General features: G+C 37.1%; 1 protein-coding gene across 2 annotated transcripts; it reads right to left on the bottom strand.

Annotated features, from left to right (window-relative positions):
- Positions 1 to 544: 544 nt before the first annotated feature.
- Positions 545 to 6,656, bottom strand: ufsp2 (ufm1-specific peptidase 2). Of its 2 annotated transcripts, none has more exons than XM_030139476.1 (12): positions 6,566 to 6,656; positions 6,282 to 6,366; positions 4,054 to 4,237; positions 3,889 to 3,955; positions 3,537 to 3,691; positions 3,234 to 3,426; positions 2,935 to 3,081; positions 2,660 to 2,824; positions 2,419 to 2,543; positions 2,241 to 2,317; positions 887 to 1,011; positions 545 to 788 (listed from the first exon to the last, which is right to left on the bottom strand). In XM_030139476.1, exons 1-12 carry the CDS (start codon positions 6,566 to 6,568, stop codon positions 702 to 704), a joined length of 1,413 nt encoding a protein of 470 aa, XP_029995336.1. In that variant the 5' UTR covers positions 6,569 to 6,656; the 3' UTR covers positions 545 to 701. The 2 variants fall into 2 exon arrangements, with proteins under 2 accessions (XP_029995336.1, XP_029995328.1); XM_030139468.1 differs by having other exon boundaries at positions 6,282 to 6,369; positions 6,566 to 6,641.
- Positions 6,657 to 11,607: the final 4,951 nt, after the last annotated feature.

Here is an 11,607-nt window from a genome sequence, read left to right as displayed (position 1 = left end):
GGGATCAGCACAATCCTAGGTATATTCAGATGCAGCTTCTTTTACACAAATAGATTTCTGCGTTTCCATGGGTGACTAGGGAGCCTTTCATTGTTTCCACGGCATCCACAAGAAGCTCACTGTTATTGATTTACTTAAAAAACATATCTACATTAAAGTATAGAAAAGTATGGGGCTGTTCTCTTTAGTGTCACAATATGATTTTGTAAAAGCAACAAGTTTCAGCTAAAAAAAAAAAGTTTAAATGGAGGCTTGCATCATGCTGTTATTGTTTATGAATCTAAAATATTTTGTAAATTTATTGAGAATACATCTAAGTAAACCAATTTTGTGTATTTTAATTACTTAGTGCACCAGTCCATATCATCTACCAGCACAAAATAATGAGCCTTACAGGTGGTGACTTGATTTTTACCATTTTTTCAGTCCTCAGTCTGCCAGTGACACAAAACAGACATCTTTGCATAATAATTGTCTTTAAACTGATCTCATCTTATTACGTATATAATACCAGCCTTTGTCAAATTTAATGAAAGCAAATACGTGAAAGGTAAATAATTCATTTATTTAAGACTTGCTGGTAAATCCCAACATCATTACAGAAATTACCCAAATTATAATTTGTTTACTTGAGTGTCAGTCCAAAGTTTTGCATAAGCTCAACCAATTCCAACCATGTCCCTCTGAGTGGCTGTGGGAACTCAGATGACCTTTGGCCTCTGCGGCAGACAAAGATTATAATACGCAGTTTGATCCCAGAACTCTGGTCCTTTCCAGCCACACCAGCCCTGAAAGGGATCACATACACACAAAAGGCTGTCACTTTGGGAAAACATATTATGGTCTGTAAAATTCAAAAAGTGTGGATGCATCTTCTGAAGTTCACCTTATCTGTGATGAGCTGTAAGTCCTCTGCTCCTGTGTAATGTGGATCTAGGATAAGGTAGCGGATCTGTCCGGTGGTCTCACTCCATGCCACGCCGAGGATAGTGTGAGCTAAAACTCCTCCTCCTGTAACACAGAGTAGAGTACAAATAAATGACCCATTATAATTCTAAAATAAATTCTTTGCCCCTCTTATTGAAGACTGAAAAAGAGATCTTCAACATTATGTACCTCTTTTATAGCCATAAATAAAGGTCACTTGTGTAAAATTTGGTTCAATTTAGGGGGATGTAATTGAAGAAATGTGATATAATACTTATGTCATCATTATTGTATAACCATATTAAAATAAGAACTGCTTTCATCAAGATTATATGTTCATACCTAAAGAATGAGTGGATCATTGTTCACAGAGACCAAAATATTTCTCCAGGAGTTCAGAGTGGACATGCCCTACTTCTTTTCTCTATTTTACAGCTTTTATGAAGGGTCCATTATCATCCACTACTATGAGTGTGGCCCAGAGATATCTTACAAATAACCAGAAAAAGTTCTAGACATTTCGCAATTCGCAACATCTTTTTTTTTTACTGCTGACTGAACAGATGAATCTCTGTTACTGTATTTACTAATGTTGCTGATATAATAAAACTTTTCACAATATCAAATAAACATTAATCACTTACATTTACAAATTACTCTCCAACAAAAAAGTGTACCTCGTGAACATCACAGCTTCAATTGAATTTAAAGCTGCGTACGACTTTCGTCACCAATTTTTCATCAAATCTGTAAAACCTGAGTCATAGTCTAAGAATCACGAATCCATAAGTCTTTCCGTGATTACGCACTTGAATCTCTTCCCTCACAGTGAACAATTTTGAAGGGTACTCCATTATAAACAATCAATTTGTTTACAAATGGAGCCGGTAGGTCACCCGGGCATTTTTGGAAATTTGTTGCAACATGCATTGTGGGAAGCGGAGCTCCATGCAGCTGCAGTAGCAATAGGCAATGAAGCCATTTCCGTGTTTGTTGCGGCTGCGTGGAGCTCCAATTCCCACAGTGGACGTTGCGACAAATTTCCAAAAATGCCCAAGTGACCTACTGGCTCTGTTTGTAAACAAAGGGATTGTTTATGGTGGAGTATACTTTGAAACTGTTCACCATGAGGGAAGAGATTTAGGTGAGTCATCATGGTAAGACTTACAGATTCACAATACTTAGTCTATGACTCAGGTTTTACAGAAGTGATGAAAAATTAGTGATGAAAGTAATACGCAGCTTTAAAGTTTATTTATTAAACTTGTAAACTTTACTTTAAGCCCAGGGCTGGCGACCGATGTGTAACTCACCAATCATGATAGGAGTTCCTTGTGTTAAGAAGTGGTTGGCCAGTTCTCTGCCTTTGGATGCCAATTCAGACCCCTGACTAAATTAGACACAAATCAGCTGTTAGAGAAATCTGGAAAATCTAGTAAGCATCACCATCACAGACAGCGCCATCAGCTATGTGAAAAGCATATGACACACCTCACAAACATGATCTTAGAGGTGACCCCAAGCAGCTGGTTCAAAACAGCCTGAACCTCAATGGATCCAATCCACTGACGTGACCCCACAAAGGCTGTCTGTTTGTCTCCAACATCCACTAAAGCCTGAAGAGGAGAGAAACAAATAAATATAAGTATATTGAAAACATAATTCACTTGCTAATTTAATAAACCATTGTTAATCTGGGCTAAAATTAACTGTGTTACTCATGAGCCACCACCTGCTGGATCTCCTTGTGGGATGGCACACATCGCTCTACGTAGCCTTGCTGCTGAAACCAGGAGCAGATGGTCTGTAGGGAGCGATAAGCACAGCCCCAGCCGTTGTCATCCATACGGTCCTGCATGTAGTGATGGTAACTGTAGATTCCCTGGACCAAATACACCTTGAAAAAGTGCACAGACACAGAAATTATGGATGATTTTCCTTGCACACTTCTGTCACTTATCTTAAAAAACTATCACTTGGAAATTTTGAAGTCTTGAACATCTCCACCTTGCCGTCTTCCAGTGAAGGATGTGTAAGGACAAGATGAGGGTTGCGGAGATAACCATCTCTGTAAGGCTCATTGGGAAAGTGGTAAGCATTGGCTCTTCTAAAATAGGGTCTGTCATCTGGTAGCTCAAAGTGCCGATGCAATTCCTAGTCAGAAAGACATTAGATATAAATAACAAAAAAAGATACACATTTAAATTAGGTGATGATACTTTTGTTATATTTACTATGAAAGCTGTAAGATATATACTATGTTTTTGGTTGTTTGGGGTTTTAAAAAGTATGTCTGCAGTTCCAACCTGACGTTTTGCCTCTAGCTGGGTGTCGGGCATTCCTGCTGGGTAAACCACAGTCACCAGTCCTTTTGGGTCTGGAAGAAGAAAGTGGAGTGGCTCTGGGGTTAGCAATGTGGTCCCCTTTATGTGTTGCAGGGTCACTTTCTCCATTTCATCCAGCTGTTTAGTTAACTCCTCCATCAGACGGTCACAGACACTGCAACACCAGAAAAGAAACCAGGGATGATGAAAGAAAGTAATTATTGCGCACTTCCATTCGTGTTTTGGTCAGTAATGATACTTTAAAGATTTTGGAATGAGGCATACTCTTTGACTGTGTCACTGGAGCTTGCGCGGACAATACAATCCATTGGTAGAGTCGTAGACACAAAGTGTGAATTCTGGACTTTTCTGCAGAGGACAAGGCCTGAGAGTGGTCCTGGCTTTGTCACCTCCGTCATCAGTTGAAGCTTAACTACACTCTAGATGTCATTTACAGTAGATACACACAAACACACAAGCACAGGCCGTGTTTACTTGTTACTTGTTATTCAATTCATGATATACTGTTAAACATGTAAGGTAACAGATACTAGGTCATCTACATGATAAATAAAAACAAACTGCTCTGTCTTGTCTAATCACCTGCGATACATCTCCGTATAAAACATCCACTTACTGCTGCTGAGCTCTTCTTGTTTTTCTTTTTTGCAGATCTCTTGCCAGTGCTCTCTGGCTCATCTGTCCTAAAATAAATACATTGAAAAGTTATTGAAAAGTTTTTTTTTTTTTTTTTTTTTTTTTTTTTTTCTCTAGGAAAGAAAAAAATGCAAGTACAACTTACTGTATCCACTGTTGTAAATCTTCACATATTGTATTTGTAGTTACTTCTTCTGGTGTTGCATGAAATTTCTTGTTTGGCCAAATAATAACAGGGCTGTCACAGAGTGTGAGAACACAGGAGTCTGATTTGACCTGAGAGCGGAGAATCTCAAATGTCCTGGAGATTAGTTTATATACGTGTGGAGCTGAAAGGAAACACATACTAAATATCACTTACAATACTACACAATACAATATTATGCATCTTGCTGCAATAGTACATTTCTGTGCCAATTTGTTTTTCATGCCCAAAGTGATATCTAATATGGTATTATCAGTAGCGGCTGCTCGTCTTTCAGAGAGGGGAAGCTCATTGTCGGCTTACATAAAAAAATGGTCAAGTTATTTAAACATATATTCAGCCCTCCGTTCCTGTTTAACAAAATGGTCAGTGACCTTATCGTACCAAGTAAACAAGAAAACGCTGAAATTATGTTAAATTGAAACAAGGAAGTACAATGAGTGTGTTTTATTTACAGTGCAAGAAATGAACAAGTAATTTCCTAGTGGTTTCTCTCTCGATTTCACAAGCAGAATGCGCGATGGTATTAAACTGAACTCTGTCAGTGAAGGAGTACATCTCAAAATAGCTGTCAATCAAACGAAATTCAGCCTTTCAACTGATCCTCCAATCAGCATGTGGAAGCCCGGCGTCCAGCCCAGCCGAGGTCCACCCACAGCTCCATTCACCCCCAGAGACACCGGGTGTCCGGGTGCGGGACAACATCGTGGCATTTATCCAATTACCGTCCAGTTTTGAGGCAATGAAAAAAACTGTTCCACTCAGTCCCATTGAAGTGCATGGACACTGAGCGTCTACGGGCAAATGCACTGAGCAGAGATCGTATGACAAAACAGTACAATGGGAATGTATGAGAAGTGAACAACATCAAGTCCGCTGATTTGTGATAAAGCTGATTCTGAACGAACTCGCCTTTGAGATGAACGTGCTCAAACACATTTGTAGTCAATGAAATGTCAACACAACCGTACATATTTAACCATTTAATTTTCGTAATTTTAGGGGAAGCCGAGCTTCCCTTACAGTCTATGAGAAACCGCCACTGGGTATTATCCACCTGAGAACCTGAAATAGGCTTTCTTATGATGTGTCACCAAATAATTTTATTTAGGATATATGGGCTGGACATTGGTATTAGTATTGATATTTGCAAATATATGCCAATATCTGTATTAACATACAAGACATCTTTTCACCAAATGCAGTGGAAAATATGTATCTGTTACTGTTATGTTATATTATTCATAGATGTGCATGTTAAACCTGTGTCCATTCAAAGACATCAGCATGAAGCATAAAAGACTTTAAAATAGTAACTAACACTATTAACTAATATGAGTATTGGCTGCCTGCTATCAGCAAAAATGCCAAATGTATCGGGCAAGAATTTTGTAGTTTATTTAAATCCAGGTTAAAGACCCACCTGTTCTCAGCTGCATTTGAATAGTTTTTATTCCGAAGTTCAGATCTGCACTGCATCTTTCAAGCTTAAAGGTTTTATATGTTTATCTGTTTTATTTGTTGTCGTTTTGTTCTGTTTTTTTCTTCTCATACCTATACTTTTTATTGCTTCCCTGCTGTAAAGCTTTTAATGTCTTATGTAAAGCACTTTGAATTGTCTCGTACATGAAATGTGCTATATAAATAAACCTGTCTTGCCTTGCCTGATGGGTGCATCTCTAATTTTATTACCAGACACAATCTGTAGTTTGTCATACACGGACTTTGCTTTGTTTTCACTTCTTAGTATCACAATGGGAATCAAACTGAAGCAGATTATCTTGAAGAAACCACACGTCAGGAGTAAATATGTAAAATAACAGCAATAACAGCAACAATAAATAAAGACATACTCTAGATTCAATAAAGTTGCTGTAAGTGTGGATGATTTTTTGTGACTTACACTTACAAATAAAAAGGGCAAGCTGGATTTTAAGGCGTTAAATTAAGTTGCCACAAGCTTAACAAATAAGCAACCTTTGAAAATGAAGAAACTAAAATGGAAATTATGTATGAATCGGTGGTTCTCACAAAATTCTCATTATTAATGTAAAAATATTGTGGGATTACTATTCATCACAGGTTCAAGCCTGTCACTTGGACACAACACTAAACCTTATGTGATATTACAATGAGTTTAGAGACACTGTGGTAAAACGTCAACATACCATCAGTGTTGTCCAGCTCACATTTAAACTCCAGCGGCCCTTTCACACGAAGGATGATGCCAGAGTCGGAGGGATTTTCAACAACAACCTGAGAAAAGATGAAAAAAACAGTGTCTCCATTGGAAATCAGATGAAAGGGTCCAATGTGTTAGCGAAGATTATTTTTAACACCCTACGTAAAACTAACAACAACGAGCCGCTGCCTACAGGAAGATGACTGCAACACTTAGACGGACATAAAGCGACATAAACACTCCTTGAAGACAATTTAGTAGAAAACTTACCATTGTGAAGTCCAGACGGATACAATAAAATCACTATTAACAGCTGATCTCTACTCACTGCAGGCTGCCATGTCTGTTGTAGGAAATGTTCAACGTGTCTCTTAACAACGCATCCTATTGGACCACAGCGGTCCCGCCCATTGCTGATGCGTTCAAAGGAACCTGGGAATTTTCGATTAAAGCTTTCTGCCTCCACTCTGGCTTAGCCCTTCTCAACCAAAAACAACCTGGTGCCAGTTTGGTGCTGGAGCTAGGGCCAGTGCTTTATGTAATTCTTAAACTGCCTGTTATTTTCTGTAGAAATTCTACTATCAGCAACATGGACCTTAAATATTTTTGCTCTTGAATTATTTGTATTTTTCGACATTGTTTTCAATATGAGATGTTCTCGATTAACACATTACTTGTCACGGAGAAAATAGTTATCGATTTTGTTGTCATGAATTTAAATATTGTCTAGTACAGGGGTGTCCAATCCTTGCCCTCGAGAGCTACTATCCTGCATGTTGTAACTGTATCCCTCTTCCAACACAAGTGATCCAAATGATAAGCCTATCATCAAGCTCTGCAGAAGACTGATAACAACCATCAGGTGTGCTGGAAGAGGGAAACATCAAAAACATGTAGGATAGTAGCTCTCCAGGACCAGGATTGGACACTGGTCTAGAACATCTGTATTGATTTTGTTACACCAGTAATTTACCAGATTTTTGCATCAAATTTTGCACACAAGAAAAACTGTTGACTTTCAAAAATCATATGTAAGACAAATGTGGCTTCTTATTTCTTTATCACAGTAGACTATTAGTTACTTTCAGAGGTGGGTAATCCCAGCTCCATTGAGTAAAAGTACTGCAATGTATTGGTTCTACCTATTCATGTAACATAGGTGATTCCACTAATTATCCCATCTACCTGGATGAGGAATTGTGCTTATCAAAAGGGGCTGGTTCAGTGAGTGATTGGAACAAATACTGTACATGGCAGGACTTTTACTCTATGGAGCTGAGATTACTTCCAAAGCTACTGATGATTAAATCTTTTGTAGAAATACCACAGTTGAGAAAAATAGTATTCTAAGCAAAGTATTTTGTGTTATGACTAAACATTAAACATTCAGCTTATGAATCAGATGGGTTGTCAGTGGCGGCTGCTCGTCTTTCAGAGAGGGGAAGCTCATTGTCGGCTTATATAAAAAAAAATGGTCAAGTTATTTAAACATAAATTCGGCCCTCCGTTCCTTTTTAAGAAAATGGTCAGTGACCTTATTGTGCCAAGTAAACAAGAAAACATTGAAACTGGGCAAATGCACTGACCATAGATTGTATGAGAAAACAGCGCAACGGGAATGTATGAGAGGTGAACAACATCGAGTCCGTTGATTTGTGATAAAGCTGATTCTGAACAAACTCATCTGTGAGATGAACGTGTTCTAACACATTTGTAGTCAATGAAATGTCAACACAATCATACATATTTGACCATTTAATTTTCGTAATTTTAGGGGAAGCCGAGCTTCCCTTGCAGTCTATGAGAAATCGCCTCTGGCTGTCACTGAGAATATGTTTCAAACAAATAGCTTGTATGGTTACAATAAACAATCACTGAATGAATGGACACTGGATAATAACTTTACCATACCTAATTAAGGAGATCCAAGGAGGGAACTCAATGTTGCACCTGAATGAATCAGGTGTAAATGTACAATAAAATGATTTCCAACAAATACAAGGCAATAACTTTAATCACATTTGCTATGTAACACACTACATACAGTCACCATTATAAACACAATGTGGTGCATCCACTGCACTGTGGATTCACCATCAATTACTCAATCATAATAGACCTATATTATGGTGCTATTTTTATGTAGCCTACTCACTGTGTCCCTGATGCTGGTTTGAGGTCTACTAGGATCGACTGAGGCATACTATATCTAATTATCCAGCATCAGTGCCCATGTCATCATCTTATGCAACATTTGAAAAAATGCATTGATATTCTTATATTCCTTTCTTTTAGTGAAGCTGTTTTAATTTCACTGTTTACTGACTTAGTTTAAATGAAAAGAAAAAGTGAAAATAGACATGCCTAATGCAATAGAATGTACTATCTTTATGTACTATCTGTTTGCCTTGGGCCATTACATGGAAGCCATGCATGACAGGATGGGCAGGGTGAGTGGACAAAGAGATAAAGGCGCTGTACAGTGTGCGTTATTTATAATCAGATACTTTTCTTTTTTAAATAACCCCTCTGGATAAACTCACTGATGGATTGTTGGGATAACAGTACTCAGAACAACAGAGCTGAGGTGAAACGTTGTCTGAGGTGATCCTTGTCAAACCAGTCTTAATGAAGTAGATTACCAAGGAAAATACTGTAATTTTACTATGACAAACAATATTTTTTATAATTATTCAACTATGTTATATTTTTTCTGGTTACACAGAAAAAAAGCCTTGGTTTATGCATTCATTAGTTTGCTGAACCAGTTTTGACCCACAGTGTAGAAAAGCTCTGCTGTAAAACCCACTAATGTATAAACAAAGCCTGTAAGTATCTATTAAAGGGTTTTATGTGCCTGAGTATCTGTCCAAAAGGGTTCCTTTTTGTTAGATTAATCACAGCTGTGTCTACCTACAAATAACGTACATTTAACAAGTGGTACCAGGCACAACAAACCCACCCATCGCACATATTTTGCCCATTATAAGTAAATAGGAAGATTTTAAAAATTCATAAAAAAAATTTGAACTTTGACTTACTGTTCCCAAAATGTAAAGAGATCCATTCTGGGTCACTGGCAATCTATGAAGTCAATTTGGTATAAATTCAACCCATAGTTTTGCTGCTGCAGACATGTGAAATTTCACCCATTATAAATAAATGGGAAAAAAAAAGATTTAAAAAATTTATAAAAACTTTAAACTTTGACCTATTTTTCCCAAAATGTAATGACAAATATTCTGGGTCACTGGCAATCTATAAACCAAATTTGATATGAATTTTGATTTGAGACATTTGAAATTTCACCCATTATAAATAAATGTGAAAAAAAAAAAGATTTTAAAAAGTCATACAAAATTGTAACTTTGACCTACTTTACCCAAAATGTCATGAAATCTGTCCTGGATCACTGGCAACCTATAAACCAAATTTTGTATGAATTCAACCAATAGTTTTGCTGCTGGAGCGTTAACAACCAACCAACCAACCAAACAAACAAACCAAACAAACCAAACAACCAAACCAAAAACAATACCCCTTGCTTCCCCTCCGGGGGGCGGTGTAAAATATCTCAGGTCAAAACTGCTAAATTCTTGTAGACTGTACTGGGCTATGAATTGTGCTGGGATTGTGACAAAGTCTAATATTCTATCTAGTATTATTTGAACACCGTATTACACTATACGAGACTGTGTGCAGGGCAGACATTGTGGAAACTCATGCTACAAATGTACATCATAATCAAATATCTTATGTTATAAATCTTTTCCCATAAGTCCATATCATCTAAATCATACATCAAAAAAGTTGATAATAATAATAATAATAATGGATTGGATTTATATGGTGCTTTCCTAGGCACTCAAAGCACTTTACCCTGACATTATTCATCCACTCTACAGTCACACACTGATAATACTGATATACTATATGTCATACATACATACATACATACATACATATGGGAAAAGTTGATAGTGTAAGACATTTAGTTGTGACAGATTGTAGGATGCCTGTGAGAAAGTAGTCTGAATAAACTGTACAAATATTCATTGGTAGATGTTTGACAGTCATGTGAATGTGCACTATTTCAGAGATAACATTTCAACACTCTGCTTTTATCATTGATCAAATGTGTGTTATTTTGGTCTCTTTTGATAAAGCTACTTTTCATGACAGCCCATCTGACAGCTTGAACTAAGATTTTTTTTTTTTTTTTGCCAAGATGGTGAATAATATTGCACAGAACATCGTATATCCTCTGGTCTGGAATTGTGTTGAGGCCAGCATCTATTTTCTTCTTTCTGTGTTTTTTTTTAATGATGCGTGTGTGTGTGTGTGTGTGTATATGGGGGCGGGGGGGTGGGCATTTTTTAACCATACTTTTCTAAGACAGAAAACAACAGTTGCGAGACAGGGAGAGAGAAAGGACACAAATGTACATGTTCTGCGGCAATGTGATGGTACCTTTAAAGGTGGTGTGAAAATAATACAAACTAACCACCTAACCGTCACCTGAACTGAACCGACAGATAGAGGTCTTCATGCTTAATCTCTCAGCCACAGGCCACTGTTGTTATTATTGTTTTTTCTATTGTTGTTGTTGTTGTTATCAGTAAAAGGATTACATGTTCCTCCATGGAATACATTGAGTCAGGCCCCTTAAGCTCTTTCAAAACCCATCAGATAATGAAAAATCTACTCCTAAGAAAAATCACTGACAGGCAGTTTTCCCCATCAAAGTTTTCTATATGCTATGTATGCTATATTATTGATAGCACTCATACACCATGTCTGTTGTGTTGCATAGCGATAAAAAAAAGACATCATCTCTAAAAACAGCAGAAGTTTTGCACAGTAATTAATTTCAACCATCAGAATAATTATTACTGTTCCCAAAAATATTGTTTTTAGTGCATTTGAAAGAACAAATATTCAGTGTAAACTCCTCTGCAGTTTGTAAAGCCTGTTATTAAATTGACCTTCAAAACACACAAAACTTACATTCATGTGGTGCAAAAACAAATAAACAATGCAACGCATAACATATATAATGCTCAAACAGAAAAAGAATTCTGCAATAGAATTTTCAGAAAATGTGACAAGGTACACCAGATTTCATAGTCATTTGAGTGTTTCATTTTTTTCTAATATAATCCTCATCATCCTCCTGTTATATACTTACCCTCTGGATCAAAAATGAGCTTAGATTCATATCATTGGTCACTTACTGGAGCAATGTCTCTGGATGCTGGTGCTTAGTTGTTCCTTTATGGTAATAGTTTCACCACAAACAGCTGACAGATGTG

The sequence above is a fragment of the Sphaeramia orbicularis genome, chromosome 1, assembly GCF_902148855.1.
Source record: "Sphaeramia orbicularis chromosome 1, fSphaOr1.1, whole genome shotgun sequence".
In the NCBI taxonomy this organism is placed as follows: domain Eukaryota; kingdom Metazoa; phylum Chordata; class Actinopteri; order Kurtiformes; family Apogonidae; genus Sphaeramia; species Sphaeramia orbicularis.
This window is presented reverse-complemented; position numbering and strand designations above follow the sequence as displayed.

Coding starts and splice junctions, on each gene's coding strand:
- ufsp2 (XM_030139468.1), bottom strand. Junction 3,956..4,053: donor GATTTACAACAGTGGATACA/GTAAGTTGTACT, acceptor TATTTATTTTAG/GACAGATGAGCCAGAGAGCA. Junction 3,692..3,888: donor ACAAGAAGAGCTCAGCAGCA/GTAAGTGGATGT, acceptor AATGACATCTAG/AGTGTAGTTAAGCTTCAACT.